The 19,777-nt window shown below is 41.1% G+C and overlaps 1 protein-coding gene across 11 annotated transcripts in view; it reads left to right on the forward strand.

Moving 5' to 3' along the window:
• The first annotated feature begins 296 nt into the window (after positions 1–296).
• Positions 297–19,777, forward strand: part of GRIA3 (glutamate ionotropic receptor AMPA type subunit 3) — a 184,842-nt gene continuing 165,361 nt past the window's right edge. For 4 of the 11 annotated variants that reach the window (XR_012788424.1, XR_012788423.1, XM_075573408.1 and 1 more), the window contains exons 1-2: positions 300–1,040; positions 2,111–2,269. Coding sequence is in view for 6 of the 11 variants with exons in the window: in XM_075573408.1 (XP_075429523.1) it covers positions 947–1,040; positions 2,111–2,269 (253 nt within the window). In the remaining 5 variants the exon portion in view is untranslated. Of the gene's footprint in view, positions 1,041–2,110; positions 2,270–19,777 lie in introns of all 11 variants that reach the window. The other 7 variants (XR_012788427.1, XR_012788426.1, XR_012788425.1 and 4 more) reach the window with 3 other exon arrangements.

Raw genomic sequence — 19,777 nt, forward strand, 5'->3', positions numbered from 1 at the left:
ATCTGGTTCAATTATATGTTAAAACTCCCAATTAAAAATCTAATATTGACACCCTTAGAAAATAAGTCATTACCTACATTTTTTTACATACACCACGCAGTTCGGCTAATATTTAATCCCCCCCAGAGAAAACCTGTTCCAAGCAAATAAGGGAAGGCCATTTCAAAAGTGCCTCATTTCTAAAATCAGTCATTAATGTATATCTCAGATGGGATCTGCAGAGGCAGCATTGCCTTACTGTGCAGGTTTGGTAAAATGCACAGAGAAAATAACTGAGATGTGGACAGATATTACTTTTTTTTGTGCGTATGCCAATGAATGGACATGTGTCTGTAGTGTAATTATTACAAGACATGACAGATCCTGCTGGGGGCAAGAGGATTGCTTAGCCCATTCCTCCCTAGGTGCCCTCTCTCTTAGTTTAGGCAATGGATACACCGGACACATCAGACTATTAACCCCTTCAGTGTGGGGAGGGGAAGAGGGTATATGCTTTGCTGGCCCCCAGCACTGAAGGGGTTATGCTCTGGTCCACGTGAGGCTGCTGTGCTTCTATTGATCGCCTCTCCGTGTTGACAAATGCATCGCTTGTGCTTTGCAGTCTTCTCAGGGCTGCAGTGAAGCTGAGCTAAAGGATGCTGCTTTAATTCAACGTCAGATCAAGTTTGATCAATAACCCCCCTACTGGTCCAATTGGAAGAGCCTTATTCATCTGATCTTTTTTTTTCTCTCGCTCTCTCTCTCTCTTCCCTTTCTCTTTCCACCACCATCTTTGGGAAAAAGTCCCTGATTTTATATTGTGAGAAGGAGCTAAATTGCTCTGATCTGCAGCTTTTCAACCAATGGAACTGTCCAGGGTGCTGTAAGAAGGGAAAGTCGGCGTTGCCTTTCCCAGCCTGGGCTGTGTCAGTTTCGTTTTAGAAATTGAACGTGTAAGGCTGAGAAAATGGGACATTATAACGTGACACAGACTGTCTTCCTTTTGCTGGTGAGCCTTTTAGGCGATTCCTTTGGAGGATTTCCGAACACTATCAATATAGGTAAGTGAATGCAGAATTCCCTACACGCTATGTCCACATAGCCATGCACTGTGCTTCTGCATAGGGGTTTTTATAGGCATGTGATTGCAGCATGGGCTTCTTCAAATGGATTTTGCTCTGTATTACTGAAGGGTAAGAGGGTATTAAGAAGGGGTGAGGATGAGTTTTGCCCGACTTTATAGACTTCATGGGTATTTTAAAGGTCTTAAGCAACTCTTGACTGCACGTTTTGTAATCGTTAAATGCACCCCCCCTTGATTTAGTCATCCTAAAAAAATCAGCAGCCCCCCGTTACTGCCTCCCAAATTCCAGGATGTTGTAGCCCACTTGTACGTTGTACAAAGCAGACTGCATACAAATCAAGAGGCAGACCAAGGCATAGGGATATGAATATGGAAGGAGTGAATGCAGCTTGTATTCGAGCAGGGCAGGGTTTGCAGAGTTGTGGGCTTAGGGGATCTTATACTGATTCGGCACACTGCAGGAAAGTTACTAGACTTGGGTAGAGTAATGGCCATCAAATGCAGCCACTGGATCCTCTCTGCATGCAGAGCCCTGAACACTGCCAGCTCTGTGTTTAATATGTGGATGGAGACTGAGCAGTGTGCAAGGAAAGATAGGGCAGCTCATTCAGTCAAATCTTGTACATTGCAGAATAGCTTTGCTCTTGTTGTTCTTGGTGGAAGCTGAGGGAGAACTGGAGTCAGCAAATTGTATTATAAAAAAAAAAACCCCAACAACATAGAAAACCCTGCATCAGAAGAACTGGGCACTGCTAGGTTACACTAAGGCTCACTGCGCTCCAGTATACCAACCTCAAGCTGGCATACTGGGGAAGGAAGGAGTGCAGTGAATCTTAGTGTAATGCTGCAGTGCCCCGTTCGTCTGATGTAGGGGTTTCTATGTTGTCTGTACTTTAGCAGATGTTACCTTATCTCATGGTTGTCACTTGGCACTAAGTATATTGTACATGCAGTAGAGATCTTTAAAAAAAATGCAAATACAAAAAATAAATGCAATAGTATGTTTGTCTAATCAACGGTTGTGTGCATTTCTCTTTTTTTATTTAGGTGGACTTTTCATGAGAAATACCATTCAGGAACACAGTGCATTTTTATTTGCAGTGCAGTTGCACAACACAAACCAAAATAACGCAGAGAGGCCCTTCCAGTTGTTTCATCACGTAGACCACTTAGATTCATCCAACAGTTTTTCTGTGACAAATGCCTGTGAGTACCTTACGCTTCATTACATTTAATGCAAGTCAAGAACAATTTAGCAGCAATAAAATTAATAACAGTTTTATTTAAAAAAAAGTTTTCTGTATTTCCTTTCCAAACGTTGTCTACATTGAAATAGTAAGATGTGTATTAAGAGATATCTGTGTGTGTGTGAGGGGGGGAAGGGGGGATATGTCTACATTATTTAGAGTTCTTCACTATATTATGCTGTATACTTCAGAAGACTGCTTTGGATATGCATAGAAAATATCAAAATCCTTAAATTAATAAAACCTTCAAATATTTTATGATGGAGAGCATTAAATAATTAAGAGCATCAATAATGTAAAAATATGTTTATAAGTAATGCATTTCCAGATCATACGATTTGACAATAGTACTGTTAATCTAGCACACTCTGGTTTTAGCTACACTGCAGAAAAAAAAAGCTGTAGTCCTCTAATTGAAATATCAGTGTAGAGAAGAAGCATGTCTGCTACACACACCTAATGCAGCATTTACAAACATTGTGACTGTGTAGGCACTGTCATCAAATGTATATGTTTCATTGGACTTACTGAACACTATGCCAAAGAATATGTTGATGAGTGTGATAAATCTTAGAAATACTAAAACATCCTCATTTTATAGCATGATGTTTAATGGGCTCTTTTCTGCAGTGCTCGATCCGCTTCTGTGGGCCACAGGAAATAATAAGCATGGTTGTGAAATTCATGTGTGAATTGTTGCTGGCAACAAAACCTCTAGGAGCAAATTTGTGTTAGGGTTTCTATTATGTAACTGCTATGTTCCAAGATCGCTGTGCTCATAAAGCCATTTCATAGCGCTTGAATACTGCTTTCTATTCACTGCAATACCCGTTTTAATGCCAAGTGAACAACTGGAAAAGATTCAAAGTTGTTGCTGCCGTGAACAGTACATAACACAACAATTGGATGGATCATCACTTTGCTGTGAATTTACACACACTTCATTTTTCAGTGTGCACAATTGCAAGCTTTGACTTGTAATGCACTAGAAACATATGATTATTACATTGTTAATGAATGGCATAAACTAGCAACATTGTTGCAATATTGTTAAAGCTCAAAAAGGTACTGTATGCTTGCATACTTAATATTACTGTGTTACTTTCTGAATGGATGGCATTCAAAGCAAACATTTTACAGTACTACTAATCCCTAATCAGCGTAATCCCTTCAAGAGGCTTGCTCTCCATCCCAATTTCACCAATATCAATGAATGTCTTACATTTAAATGCATAGATCATTTATACTTAGTTGTCAGTAATTGATTTCAATGAACTCTATTGCTTTATAGACTAGATGTAACAAATACAACACGATTGACTACTGGCCTCTAGTGAAATGACTGATATCCAAATAAAGATTTCTGCATTTTCTAATGCAAAAATATTTATGTTTTATTTCTAAATGCACACAGCATGCAATCATTTATAGAGACAGTTTGAAGAAAAAGGTTTTTCCCACTCATGCCTTCTGCATATTGTGCATCATATCATTTTTAACAGCATAAACAGGGTGGGCAAATATGTATGCAAATGTGACTCTGTCTTTGGCTTCAGACCCAATAAAAAAAATGTGACAGGTAACACAATGTTTTAAAGAAACCCACCCACTCCACCGCAAGTCATTGTAGCATCTTAAAATACACTGGGTGTCAAGCCATTCTTTGACAAACTAAAAGCAATCATTTTATAATGTCAGAATGCTTTTACTTACTCATTCAAAAGAGTGAACTGAGGGATCCGCTGCCTTCTTAACATGTGAAATGTCATGTGCACATTCATTAAGCTCAAAACCGAGACCCATGGTATTATACTGTATATTTATATATTTAATTGTGTCAATTGGAGAGCAACTGGAATGTGCATGTTCTTCACACAACCTACTGTACCAGCTCATCAGATTTGAGTGTGCTTAGTTAGTAAGTAGGTGGTAGCACAACAATCCACGTGCCCTGCTTGGCATCGTTGGGTGAGAAAGAAAGAGAGGAATAGTTTGTTTCCACTACAGAGAGGTCATTTAGGCAGAAGTGACTGACAAGGCTGCTAAAATGATGCAGCTTGTTCACTTTGTGTCTATTAATAGAAGCCACTGGTCTCCGATGCAGAGAGTTTCTGTTTTTAAAAGTAATGTGATGGGGCCAAGGAGTTGCAGTCTGAAACCTTGCTAGATAAAGCAGCAGAAAGGAAGAAATGACGCAATATGTGCCATTGTAGTGTTTGAGATATTCTTGGCTCCTTGATTAATAACCCCCTTTATGCTCTTCTGTATTTCACGCATCTGCTAAAAAGCTTTGTCCTTGAATTCCATGGTGACTTAACCTGGTATCAACATACAGTACCATGCTTGAAAAAAAAAAAACACTTTTGCTCCTGCAAAGGCCTGCAATGCTTGTCATGTTCCACCAGCACTGAGGTCATTAAACAGAGGGAAATTGAATACACTGTGAGTCACACTAAAGTCTAAAGTGACCACAAAAAAAGGCCTAATTTTAGAGACTAATTTGCCTTGTGGTAAGGTTAAATGTTTGCTGGTTTAAGTAAAGTTTCACTTCTACATTTCTATTCCCTTGTAAATAGGTAAAAGTATTATAACAGTGTAGCCTGTGTTTGAATTGTATGGGAATAGTATGGGAATAGTATACACATTCAGTGTGGAGGTATAGAAAATATGATTTGGGTATATTATAGAATATGTTACCATTGAAAAACCTCAAAGAATATTTATGGTTTCAGCTGAGATGTTGAAATAACTAATAAGAAACAGGTCTGTGTTTTCTCTACTATCCACGCCTACAGTACCAATATAGGCATCATTGGAAAGGACGTACATACAGTAATATGGAACAATTTCCTACATTCTTCACTTTACAACACAAATTATAGTGAAATAGCAGCACTGTGCATGTCTCTCTCGCCATATGCAATGATGCATATCACAAACATTGTCATTTGCTTTTGCTTTAGATGTTAAAAATAACAATCCACAATCCCCATCAATTTTACATAGTTGTATGATATATTGCAGTACATTATGACATCATTTGGTATCATTCCCATTGGACTCCAAGTAAAAAATCGTTGCTAAATTGCAGTATACAGTAATATGATGCTGTTGTGTCCAGTAATACAGGCTATATTTGCATATGTCTGCCAGTTTCTCTGTCTGTCTGTGTATCAGTACGTCTATCTTTTTGACAATGCGTTGACATTGTTTACCCAAACCTATGATGCATTAGACAAAGTATGAGTAAATATAGACAGGGCTAATGGAATAATTACAGTGTGTTGATTAAGGGGTTTTACCGCTGCCAACACCTCACACCGTGTTGGAATTAATGTGGATTATGTTAAGGTTTCTTTAGATCAAATTCTATTGGAAGACGCCGCCTGTGTTTTTATGCTGTGCTGGTGTAGTGCATGCCACTACATCTCTCCAGCCTCTGCAGTGTCAGCTCATTAGCACACAGATCTCATATTCTCTCTCTGCACTGTCATTGCAAAGATTACTGTGCTGTAACTTTACAGTCAACGATGCTCGTCTAGAATTAAGCTCTGTTTGCAAGACACAAAAAAAAGAAAAGAAAAACAAATGTGACCTTAAGGTTATTTGCTGTAGAGTATTCTTAAGGAAGCAGCAGCATACGTCCTATGTTGTTCATTATTAATGCTGAAGAGAGAGGCAGAATAGCAAGTGGGTAAGAACTATAAATACAAGAATGGCTCTTTTTATCCAAAAAGAGTTGGCAAGTAGTCACCAGGCAGGCTTAGACAGTACTGTCGTAGTCATCGGTTTCTTCAGTGGTGACTAATCACTGCATTAATGCTTCAGAGAAAATAGTAAAGAAGGGTGGGGAGCCGTGTTGATCCTTGCTGCCATGTAGTAACAGAGGAGGGAGAGGGAGTAGGGGGTGTGATACCTTTTATTGGACCAACAAGTAGTTGATATGATACAAGCTTTCCAACATCTCAGGGTAGGGGTAGGATCCAATGAAGGACCCAGAGTGGTTCGAAAACTTGTAATGTATCAACTACTTGTTGGTATAATAAAAAGCAGCTTGGAGCCCTTCGGCGATAGGGCACCGGACCGCCGTGGCTAGGCTCCACTCTCTCCCCCACCCCCTTTTCCCTCACTTTTGGCGCTGTACCGTGCGCTGCTTCCCCTCTCCCCTTCTCCTCCGGATTGGCTGGCTCTCGCGTTGCTTTCCCCTCCCCCTTCTCACCCCAGTCATGGGGGTGAGGCTAAGGGGATTCAAAGAAGGCTTGGGGCGGGAATGCAGTCTGCTCCCTGGAAAAGCAGTTCCTGACCACCCGACCCTTTGTGTGATAACATGACAGTGGCATAATTTTAGTGTATATTGAGTTGTATTTTGTTCCCTTTAAAAAAAATATATATATATACAGTGTTCGACAAACCTATACATTTGCTCGCCCCGGGCGAGTGGATTTAACCCCCGGGCGAGTAAATATTGGCCCAAGCAGCACACGTATGGTACTAGGTGGCGAGTAGATTTTTTTGTGTGGCGAGTAGATTTTTTGGTGATTTGTCAACCACTGTATATATATATATATATATATATATATATATATATACAGTATATATATATTGAAAAATATCAAGTGTGCATAAACTCAAGAGGCAATATAGTCTAATGGGTGCCGCTGGTCTGAACACAGAGACCTAGATATCTATATAAAAAAGGGCATATGGCGCAAACAAAAACCAAGTTCCGTAAGACTGAAACTTCTATAGCACAAGGATATGAGAATAGTGATGTGAATTTTAGAGCGTTAGGAAACAGAGCTAAACAAATATGTGTATCTGAAAATAAAACAGCATGGATGTGGTAAAAAAGAAGTTGGAAATACTGATACTGCAACAATAATATATTGATGTAGAGAAATATGAAAAAATAGTCCAAATATCTTCTTAACGTCTCTGTGTTTGGTCACAGCAGTCACAGTGCCTTATAGTGTAGGGCTTAAAGTCCAATCTTGAAAGGTGTAGCAGGTGTCGGTATGTATATTGGATGGGAACTTGGTTGTAACCGTTGTTATAACTGCTCCTGACTCACGTTGCGGGGGGACCTTCTTGCTGATGGGACCCTGTCACTGGTCCACTACTCCAGTGGGTTTCAGCTTCTCAGCGCCTTAGTTCTGTGTCCAAGTCGTCCCTTTTTAGACCGTGTCACCTCGAGCACATCAGGAAGCAGGAAAACTGGCTCTGTTCCACTGTCACGACACCAATCTCTGCTGAATAAAGGATTCACCCTCGTCTGCCTCCGTCTTTAATCTCCGTCTGCGCTGCAGCTCCAACTAAGCTCAGATCCTCTGCCAAGCAAAGCAGTATAGCCGAGACCTCTCCCCGCTCCTTCTTCGCCCGCTTACATCAGCACACCACCTGTTCGTGGAGTGGCAGGTGCAACAACTCAGCTGTTGGATTCAGCCCGCCCTCAGCCTACCAGTCTCCCGATGTGGGGAAGGGGTCTCTGTCTCACAGCATACAGGATAGGTGTAAGAGAGCAAGCAAGGAGGACTCCAAACAAATCAATTTTATTTCCAACTTGTATTAAAAAAATTAACCATATAACAAGGTTTACAAAGCATTTACAGGGGTATAATCAGAGCACCCTACGCGTTTCGTCCTTTTTGGACTTCATCAGGGGTAATATATATATATATATATATATATATATATAATAAAAAAATAAAATAAAATAAAAATAAACAGATGGCACACACATATGTGGTAAAAAGGTGCTTGTCCCATACAGGTAATGTATAGATAGGTTCCTTACTCAGCACTCCCTTGAGAAAGGTCCTGTGTCAAGGACCGAAACGTCGGGTTTATGTGCCGGTTTTTCTACTGAATACACGCTGCTTTTTGTACCTTTGAGTGTGCTGTCTCCTTCTTGCCTCGTGATCTTGGGATCCTGGATCTACTCGGTAAGGAACCTATCTATATATATATGTGTACACTGGCGACACACTTTATTCGAGCTCGGCTAGTCCCACGAATTCGGGTATACCCGGGTGTATTGAGGTTTGTGACTGTTTTCTGCCCGAGTATATTGGGTTATTTTCCAGGCAGGGATTGAAGCATTTTATTCCCGCTGGCTGCAATACTGCACAGTATATATATATATACTGCATTACAATTCATGAATTTATGCCATCTGGTAGACACGCGAAGCATTGCAGCCTATTAAATTCTAATCATTATTATTTAACAGATCAGCCGCCCGTCAGCCAGGCATGAACCCAGGCTGGGAAGGCAAACGCAACGGGGCTTGTCAGAGGTGAGGAGCGGCGCATTCCAGGTATCTGCCAGGTACATACTGGGTATTTGCTCGAATAAAGTGTGTCGGTGCAGTATATCCTATGTGTATGTGTATATATATATATATATATATATACACATACACATAGGAAGGAAGGAAAGACTTGATGTTTGCCATGTTTAAGGTGGGCATTTCAAGGCACGTGTTACCTTCGTCACAGCAGCTGTTGGAGGGGTAAATGCACGGTAACCTTGCCAGGGGGGGCTTTATGGTGCAGAAAAGCCCTGTGGTGGCTGGGGGTATCGAGTGAGCATGGCTCATTTGTGCATGATTCCCTGGGGCCCAGTCTCATTTAACGGCCAGGCCAATGGGCGCCCGGCTTGGTGGATCTGTGGGCCATGGTTGGGGTCCCATCGGCCTTTAGCTGGGAGAAGAGCACACTGGCAGGGTTGGCAGTTGCTAGGGTTTATTATTTGTGTAAATAAAGCTGCGGCCTTTGTACCTCCAGACCTTCGTTGTGTGTTTATTTATATGTGGGTTGAGGGGAGGGAGGGGGAGCTTCCTCGCCATCTCCACGGTCAAGTATCAGAAATAACAGCACCAAATGAACCTACATTCTGCTAAATGCCATATACACTGCAGATAATCTTAGAGCAACTTTGTCTCATTTTAGGACCACCATCTGAAAAAGAACAGGCTGCAGAATAAAGTAATGAACACAACTGCATAATTCTTAAATTGTTAAGCTTTAAAAACGAGCGAATCCGGACCCCAAAAAATAATTGTTCGCTCCCACTCATAATTTTAGTAGATGAGCACACTCCAACAGCTGCTGCGACGAAGGTAACACATGCCTTGGAATGCCCACCTTAAACATGGCAAACATCAAGGTCTTTCCTTCCTATGTATATATATATATATATATATTACCCCTGATGTAGTCCAAGAAGGACGAAACGCGTAGGGTGCTCTGATTATACCCCTGTATATGCTTTGTACACCTTGTTATATGGTTACATTTTTTTATTACATTGCCGTACCCAACTTTTTGTGTACTTTCCAATCACATAGACCCTGTTACTGAGCAGATAGATGCACTATGTGGGTCATTAATGGGAGTTGCTGAGTAGCACTAGGCAAAAAGTGGGTCTCTGTGTTGGGGCCACTCTTCATTTAGATAAAGCGCTTGAGGGTTTACAGGTCAAAAGAAATACTGTGTGTCATTATTACAGTTGTTCTACACAAAACGTTTTCGCGATTCTCTTCATCTTGTGCGTTTTTCCCAAACACAATTCACGAAAGCTCACATTGCTCGGGAATGTGTAAAAATGTAACACTATATTTTTGTTAAATTACTGAAAAATGTTTGCAGCTTTCGCCAGAATTTTGAAACAATTACAGTATATAAGGACCAGGTGACGCTTCAGGTGTGCAACTGCCTTCAAATGATTGAAGAATCTTTTTGCTGAACAGATTTTGTCTGGTTCATGAACATCAGCCAGAACAAGAAAATATCGCACATCTGCAATATTTATAGTCTATTAGTTTTCAGGAGGGATAAGCAGCTTTCCACTGTGACCAAAATATTCATTATTCTGTAAAACCCATTGCTTCTGTCATTTATATTGGGATTGTAAAACTCATGTTTCTACACTTTATTCCACCACATCAGTGTTGGTGTGGTCTGCAGTGCTTTGAGTAAATCATCTATATCCCTTCTTTTACAGCAGTATTCCCTTTGCCTGATTGTAAAATACTCTGAGGTTTATGATGTCTTGTTTGACAAATCTTTGTTTTATGTTTTCTGTGGTGATTCACCTCTTTAATGAACAGGCGCAAATCCAACACAGGTCACCTCTTCTCTGACTTCGACTCTTTTCTTTGTCCTACCTCTTCAGCAGGGGTGGGTAACTCCAGTCCTCCATGGCCACCAACAGGTCAGGTTTTAAGGATATCCCTGCTTCAGCACAGGTGGCTCAATCAGTGGTTCAGTCGTAGACTGAGCCACTGATTGAGCCACCTGTGCTGATGGGCCACTTGTGTTGTCTTCAACTGAGCCACTGATTGAGTCACCTGTGCTGAAGCAGGGATATCGATATCCTGAAAACCTGACCTGTTGGTGGCCTTTGAGGACTTGAGTTGGCCATCCTTGCTCTACATTATGACCCTGCTCCTTCCATTAAACTGCAAGACTTTGCTGATTATTCTAAGGGCATGGTGGAAGCTATTCCCAGAGCAATCCCCTTTTTCACTTCCACACGTCTCCTTCCTAACCCTCAACGTTTTACCAATGAATCATTTTCTCCAGTTACACAGGGAGAAGTGTCTCAGAAGGACTTCTCCTCAACCTACACCGCCCGCAGCATTTACCCCATTCTCTCTCATCTCCTTAAACCTCTTAATTCTACTCTGGCTTCTTCACTCACCCTACCTGCACAGTCAAAGTAGCTAATGACCTTCATGCTGCCAAATCTCAAGGAGACCACTTCATTCTGATTCTTGTGTCAATACTGTTGACCACCCTCTTCTCTGGCACATTCCTCACTCTCTTGGCATCTGAGGCACTGCCCTTGGCTCTCCTCTTACCTTTCTCACTGTTCCTTCAGTCTCTCGTTTGCCAACTCCTCCTATACCGCTATGGAGCTCTCTGTTTCTGTACCTCAAGGCTCTTTTTTAGATCCCCTACTCTTCTCTCTCTATACGCTTTTGCTTAGTGACCTCAATAACTCCTTTGGATTTCACTATGATCTCTATGCTGAAGACACACAACCTTACCTTACACCTGCAGTCCAGTCACAAATCACAGAGTGCCGACCAGTAATCTGCCTGCATGACCCTTCATTTCTTCAAGCTTAATATGGCTAGAAGGCTTCTCATACTGCCTCCTAAACCAGGTCCCAGTGTTCCCAATCCTTTCTCTATTACAGTCAACAATACCACTACCCACCCCGTCTCAGAAGTATGCTGCCTAGGGGTTAACATTAACTCCTCCATCTCTTTCTCTCCTCATACAAACATTGCAAAGATGGTTATGCCCCTTCCTTTGTTCCACAACTTCTAACACATTAATACATGCCCTTGTTCTTTCCCGTATTGATTACTGCAACATTATTCTATCTGACCTGGAAAAGAGACATCACATGACATCGTGACGTCAGAACGCCAGAGCCAAGATAAGGAGGGGGGGGGGCACGAGCAGAGGGGGAGAGCTGGCAGGGGGGGGCGTAGGAGAGAAAGATTGTGCACCTCTCATTTAGATGATAAATGCTGAATAAAGAGTAATTTTAGTTTTTTTTCTGTACTTTTATGTAGATTCCTTGATTGCTAAAAGGAGAAGATGTCTACCATAAAGATGTATCCCATATTAATATCTGACCTGTTGTGGGGGGGGGGGGTGGTAGGGCTGGAGTTGACCACCAATGATCTAAAGGATTCACATCAATAGCTCTGCTTGTGCGTAAAATGTGCACTAATATTTTAAAACCTATAAGTTTTGTATAACAGTAGAATGATTTGTATCACGCTACTTGTTTGTTGATGTTACTGCCTTTGTCTTGCATTTATTAGCTGCCACTTAGTGCTTCTCCAGAACAGTGGGGCATGCAATTTGCTTTTTTTTCCCATTACTAAGACAAACTGGCGTGGGGCGCTAATGGACAATGATAAATGTCTTAAAGTGTGCAAATGATGGTTTGCTTTCTAAACATTCAGATGGGAATGTAGCAAACTTTATTGGCCCACGTGCCTCCAGTCATTGTCACATTTTGTCAGTAAACTATAGAGTTAATTATTAATGGGTTTCAAACTAATTCAGCAAATAAAAATCCCAATTGTGAGCACATTCACAGGTCTGGAACCCTGCCTTTCCCCATTATCTCTTAGCATAAAGTGCTTTCACTGCAGCCAGGGATTCTGGGAAATGACATGCAAATGAGCACAGAGCATCATCTTTTGCTTCTAATCCATTTTAACATGGACCCGCCCTAGAAGCCTATGTCTGCCGCGTTACACAGCTTTTCAGCACAGCCTGGGTTACAAAAGTGCAGAGCCAGTAAACCTACTCACAGACAGCTTTTGCAAGATTTGGGGTCTCATCAGTGTGAGGATGGTTATACTGGCTTTGCTATGTGGAGCTGGGATAGGTTTCACCTACACATTAAAAAAGTTATGGTGGGTAAAAAAAGTGACAAAAACCCTACACTGTATAGTGTACAGCAAATAAAAATATCACGTGTGAGCACTTTCACATGTCTCAGACAGATCTGCAACCCTGCCTTTCCCCATTGTCTCATAGCATGCACAGCTGCCACTGAAGCAAAGGATTCTGGGAAACGAATTCAGAGATTCATCCACTGATCACAATAGTATTCCGACTAGATATTGGGGGGTTTCCTCACACATTTTACAGAATAATTCTAATAGCAAAAGTTGCATCATTTTTCACGTTTGACAAGAAAAAAAAAATACTGTATATCCAGACTGTTCCAAATGTTTTTAAAGATATACAAACGAGTACAATGCTTGCTATTACAAATAAAGTAGAATGCCTCTGCTTCTTTAACAAATGTGTTCTTTTTGTTGTTGTTTTTTAAATCCCTATTTTGGATTTAAAGATTCAGGGCCATATTTACTAAACAGTGCTATTGGCAACGGTATCAACATGGTACATACTTTGCTGATATAATCCAGTGAGAGGACTTATCCATATAACACATTCTCTACCATTTTTTACTGCAGCCCACCAGCCCCCAAAAGCAGTGATACAATGCGATATAATATGGAAGAAATTGCCATAAGAATTCTAAGCAGAGGACACATTTTGCTTATATACTGACATGTTGACATTGGGCATATCCCTTTATTGAAAAATGCTGTAGACTCTGCAATAAGCTGCCAGAAGGGACTATACGGTAACTTGTAAAAGAATAATTTAGAACAGGGGTGCCCAACTTTTGTCCTCAAGACCCCCCAGCAGGTCAGGTATAAGGATATTCCAGCTTCTGCACAGTCAAAGACTGAGCCACTGATTAAGCCACTCGTGGTGAAGCAAGGACTGATTAAGCCACCTGTGCTGAAGCAGGGATATCCTTAAAACCTTACCTGTTGGTGGGGGAGCATGAGAACTGGAGTTGAGCCCCCTTAATTTAGAACATGTCTCTTTACTGCCACCTTACTGTATGTGGCAGTTAAATTACCTGCTCTGAGCTGGGATTAAGCTTTAACAATCTTACAGTATTCCAAATGGATCAAACTTGCAAACATATTTGTCACAGCCACCGAAGGATGGGATGTTGACCCCTTATGTGTCAGAGAAGACAGTAGCGCGTTATATTGCAATGCAGAAGCCCTTTGGCAATGGAATAAAATAACTAACGAGATACACTATGTAAATGAAGTCTGCTTGGCACATGTAACCCTTATTCTTTTACTAGTGCAATCAAGGAGATGAGAGAAGTTTGCTTCCTGTGTTCCATCATTGTAGCAGAAAGATTAGAACCATGGGGGAGATTCACTGATCTCAAACACCGTGTATCACATAGCCATTCACTTGAATATTTGTCATCGTAGCTTAGGGAATCCCTATCAATGCTCTATTTGATTATTTATATTCTTCACTCTGGAAAATAGTTCCTTTTCTGCTGAGCCACTTTATGAGTTATGTTTCCCCTCTCTTTGCTTTTTCTTTACTGCCACAAGAGAACCGTGCCCGGGCTGGGATAAGATTTTCCGCTGACCGCTGAAATTCAGCATTGGCCTGATGTGTTTAAATAAATATGACTTTATTCCACTGATATTATTCAACATTAAACCTACATTATGCAATGCAACTGGTTTGTTTAGTGTTCTTTTAGAATCCAGCTAAACTGCTTTCATTTCAGCCACAGGGACCGCCTTATTCCTGAGATACTTACTGGGAAAAGTGTTGCCTGTGCTTCCTAGTAATTAGAATCCCCTGTGTTACATGGGTCCATAGGCAGCCATGACATTCACTGGTAAGTTTCTCAGGAACCCGGGAGTGGGAGGGGGAGACCTGGGACATCTGCCTCAGGCCCATTGGCTGTAGGTGGTCCAGCGCTGGAAGTTGGGTCTGACCAGAAGTCGGGCCCAATATCCGCATTGTGCTACTGGGTCTTTGTTGGCTGCCAGGCACCAGATATCCCCTTCTGTGAACCGGTATACAGTGGAAACTCCAACCCCCACAAACACGCTGGAAGTTGGGCCTGCCTGTGGAATCTGCGTGGCACCGGTGGCTTCCCTTCAAGGTAAGGTAAAAAGTGGGTGTGTATTGGGGAGAGTGTGTGTATTTGGGGAGTATATTTTGGGAGGGGGGTTTATTGAGTGTGTATTTGGGGAGGGGGGTTATTGTGTGCGTATATTTGGGGAGGGGGGGTTATTGTATGGGTATGTGTATTGGGGAGGGGGGTTATTGTGTGTGTATGCATTTGTATTGGGATGGGGGATTATTGTGTGTGTGTATTGGGGAGAGGGGTTTATTGAGTGTGGGGATGGGGGTTATTGAATTGAGTGAGAGGGGAAGGGGGAGAGAGGGGAGAGTTTGAGAGTTGGAGGTGTAAGAGAAGGAAAGGGAGAGGCGGGGGCATAAGAGATCGAGGGGCAAGAGGTGGGGGTGTAAGAGAGGAAGAGGAGGGAGTGAGAAAGGGAATGAAAGACAGAGGGGGAAAGAAATACATGGGGGACAGAGAGGATGAAGAGGGAGTGTGAGAAAGGGGACACAAATAGAGGGGGGAGTGTGTGAAGGTGTGACAGAACAAGATGGTTTGTGAGAAGGGGGGAGTGTAAGAGATAGAGGGGGGGGGTCTTTCAAGGACCCTGACAAGGGGACCCTGGTAAAAAAAAACTCTACTCCTGGGCCCCAGGAAAGCTGTTGGTGACCCTGGTCCAAAAGGCTGAAATGAACACGGTACAGTTCCGTGGACCCCTGCTTCTCATTCATAAAGAGAGCAGGGGGACTGCTCCTTTAAAATGTATTTACCTGAAAGAAGACTGTATGTTCTTTTTTTTCAGTTGCTTACATTCTGCCCTTTTTATCCATGATAATTAGGGAAAACATGTATACACCTACCACTGGGTAGAGAACTAAACATGGCTTTTAGACTATTATATATGAATGATCACTGTTGCCCTACATCTTCGCCATAACTATGAATAATGTACTTGTTCTAAGAAATCTACAACATGAAGGATCCATTCCCAATACTGCACATATGACTTTCCTCAAGGAACATATCCAATTTCATCTTCAATTTCATTAGTAAATTCCCAGCACCATATAACTCCCTCTGGAGTCTGCTCACTCTTTAAGTAAAGGAGGAATTTTTCTTTTGAGCCAATTTCAAACGTTTACATCTCCTCTTTGGCAATATGTTCTCCTGACAAGTTGTTTTCGGATCTGCATCGCCAGCGTAAAAGCTAATAAGCTCAGTCAGAACTTTCCATTCTGTGCACAGTGTCGACCATTTAAATGGCCCTCATTTATTTATTTTTCTTTCAACAATCACATTTCATTAAACATTATCTACAGTATGTGAATTTCTAATATCTTCCCTGTATGAAACTGAGGACAAACTGGAGCAGAAACCAATAGCAGGCGTGCAATCTCATATTTAAACCCCCTTGCAAGGCATGCTGCTATTCATACATGCTGCCCCCTGGATGGTTCCTGTCTGCGGTGTGCTCTGTAATGAGTCACCCAATGATAGACATACCCCCAGGGCAAGAACCGTGACTCAAGAAGAGGAGGGACTGAGGGGAGAGTGTTTAAGAATCGGTTGAGGAAGTCTTTGCTGGGCTGTGGAGGCCGAAGGACCAGCCTGTGAGCAGGAAGACTCAGAGGAGCTGGTTGACCAAGGTCACAGACAGGTCCCCCGAGCTTCATTCATTTTGGATATATATATATATATATATATATACCGGTGTTTGTTTGAGTTCTATAAATACGTTCTTGTTATTCAAAGCCCTATGGTGTGTCCTTTTGTCTGACCTTCGGCCACGTGCTCAGCTAGGTAGGATAGCATGGGTCATAACGGGGAGTAGGACTTGGGCCCCCCCTTAGCTTATAGAAGTCAGTCCAAGGGAAATAAAGAGGTGTTACACAAATAAAATAATTCCCATTGAAATAGGATTATCTTCTCCGATCAATTTGGTGCAATCCTTCTCCCTTGGTTTGGCCCTGATTTTGCCGTAAAGAGAACCCGATCTATAGGCTCCTTTACATCCCTGTTCTCCTCGCCTTATATGTTTATACTGATCAACAATAACTCTAAGACGGAGTCCCGTGAGATACCACGGGTAATACTCCCTCATGATAAATATGTCCCATACTCCTATTAATTACTACTATACAGTTCCTTAGTGTCAACCAATTTTGTACCCATTCACAATATGTTACATTGCGGCATATATTTGACAGTTTTATTACCAATTTCAAATGAGGAACCGTGTCATACGCTTCTACAAAGTCCATAAATATTGTATCTGCATGTAGTCCCCTGATCCAAACTGTTATCTCCTCGAAAAAATTATATAGTTTGGAATGATCTATGTGACGGAAAGTCATGTTGATTCTTTACAACGATTCCGTTTCATCGCACGCACGCTAATGCTTTCTTATTTGGAAATGGAAGCCGCGTTATTTATAAGGTGCTTTTATGAAATGTACAGGTCTAAAGTTCGTTGGTTTACCCAACATACTTTAAGAAAAGCCTGTGCGGTTATACAAATGAAACTGAAGACCCATTTTGGTCTCCCTGCAAGGTTTTCTATCACTGTATTGGTATTGTTTTTCTCAGTCAGTTACATTATGGGTGCAGCTCATAAATTCTTTATTTATATGGAAATCCAAGATGGTGGCTTCCCTTTCGTTGTATAAAACATTGTTTGGGATTTTCTTGAAGATTATGCGAAGTTTCCACCACAAATTTTCCATTTGTTCCGTGTTTTTAAACCTCAATGAAGAATTTGTTCCTCCCATTTCCACTGAGAACACAATCCACGTGGCCTGACCCTTTATTTTGATATATATATATTTTTTTTAAATGCTAATCTCCCACAATATCTGCCACTTACTGTACATGAAAGTGTCTATAGCAGGAGTGGCCAACTACAGTCCTCAAGGGCCACCAACAGGTCAGGTTCTCAGGATATCCCTGCTTCAGCACAGGTGGCTCAATTAGTGGCTCAGTCAAATACAGCAGAGGAGGCTTTCCAGAACAGGTGGCTCAAACAGTGGCTCAATTGAAGACTGAGCCACTGATTGATCCACCTGTGCTGAAGCAGGGATTTCCTTAAACTCTGACCTTTTGGTGGCCCTTGAGGACTGGAGTTGGCCACCCCTGGTCTACAGTAAAAGTTATTTCTCCCTGATCTTCCTTCTGGACCCATCATTCTTTTCATCAGGGTCTTTTCATCTTTTCCTTTCTTTGGTCCTTGCTTTCTCGTAACACGTTATACCTCTGTGTAGTCCCAGCAGCGCCCTTTCATTTTTCTCTTGCTGTTCTATTAACTTTTCTGCAATTACACTCAATCTTTTGCCCATAACAACATTATCTTGCCGTTGCCATTAATTTCTGCTGCGCACTGTAACACTTCAATGGAATGCGGAACAATATCACTACACGTCACAGTAAATTTTCAATTATAAATGGCTTTTGCTTGTTATTTTTTAAGTTACTGATAAAATAAATAGAATAATAGTGTGCATATTAATACAACTAAAAGTGCTTGAGAAATAGGCATTATTTGTGTTATTATGCAGTAAGAATCTGGTATATACTGTATATATACTGTATATTATATATATATATATATATATATATATATATATATATATATATATATATATATATATATACATATATATATATTAATACACACATTCCCAGTGGTTTGGAGGTAAGTGACCCGTCCTCCCAGAGATCACCTCACCCCTCCCCACCTTTTTAACTTGGGAGGTTATAGCAATTTGCTGAATGGACAGGACTCACTGTGGTTGCTTCCCCTCATACAAAGTAAAAGGAAGGGTTCACAGTGTAGTGTTAGGACCTGCAAATTTGGTTATACCTTGCCGTTGGTTTGCAGGCTTATGACGCTTTGGCCAAAGGGTTTAACTAAATAACCAAGAAAATATTATTATTGAAGTATTTACGCATCATACTTATACACAGATTCATGCTTTGTTTGCCCCTTTTGGCATCAAGGTGGTTAACTGGTTATGGGAGAGTGGAGGGTTGAATACAAAAATCATTGAAAATCAAAGGGACTCATTACCTGGCTACAGCTGATACTCATTCAACCCACTTGCTGTGTCCACCATTTTACTGCATAGCCACTGAAGCAACAAAATGGCGTCGCTAACACAAGGCCCCTTTCTTAAATCCCATATATTGATTTTGATTAAAACAATGTGCTAGCTGTCTTAGATGGGTCAATAAGGCCAAAAGATTGGCATCACCATTGGCTCCTTTTAAAGGTGCAGTCCTACTTGCCAACATGTGTTGCTGTTGCAGTTAATTAAGAGATATCTGCCATTTAACGCCTTTTCTGTTGTTTTAACAAGTGTGGCATAATTGAAGATGTGTTTAATCATTATGCAGAATTGGGTGGTTATGCCTGGGTGTGAATCGCAAAGGAAGCATGCAGCTTTTGTTGGGGTTGTGCTACATTTTACAACTTCATGAGGAAATGTAGCAACCCAGAGCCTTAAATTAAATTTTCAGACCATCATAATGACTGTAATAATGAATGTGTTTCATAATGAAACATAATGAATGTGTTTTACATTATTATTTCTCCAACATGGGAATCTGCTATGGAATTTCTCAATAATTTCTTTAACTGTGCAAGCAATGTCTTGTATCTAATGTATACCATGTTCATTTATGTAACTGTATTTGTAATCATGTATTATTTGTCTTAACGCTGTGCCCAGGACATACATGAAAACGAGAGGTAACTCTTAATGTATTACTTCCTGGTAAAATATTTTATAAATAAATACATTTCTCAATAAGGATAAAAAAAAAGGTAAATAAAGTATCCTAAGTCCTTTACTTTTTATGGAACCTGCAAAAAAAAAAAGGCAGAATTCTGTAAATAACGGGTTAGGTAGCTGTGATTTTGTATTCCCTCTCATCCTTACATTGTGCTGATGTGGCATTTGGCATACACCAC

This window comes from Ascaphus truei, chromosome 16 (assembly GCF_040206685.1).
Source record: "Ascaphus truei isolate aAscTru1 chromosome 16, aAscTru1.hap1, whole genome shotgun sequence".
NCBI classification, from domain to species: Eukaryota; Metazoa; Chordata; class Amphibia; order Anura; family Ascaphidae; genus Ascaphus; species Ascaphus truei.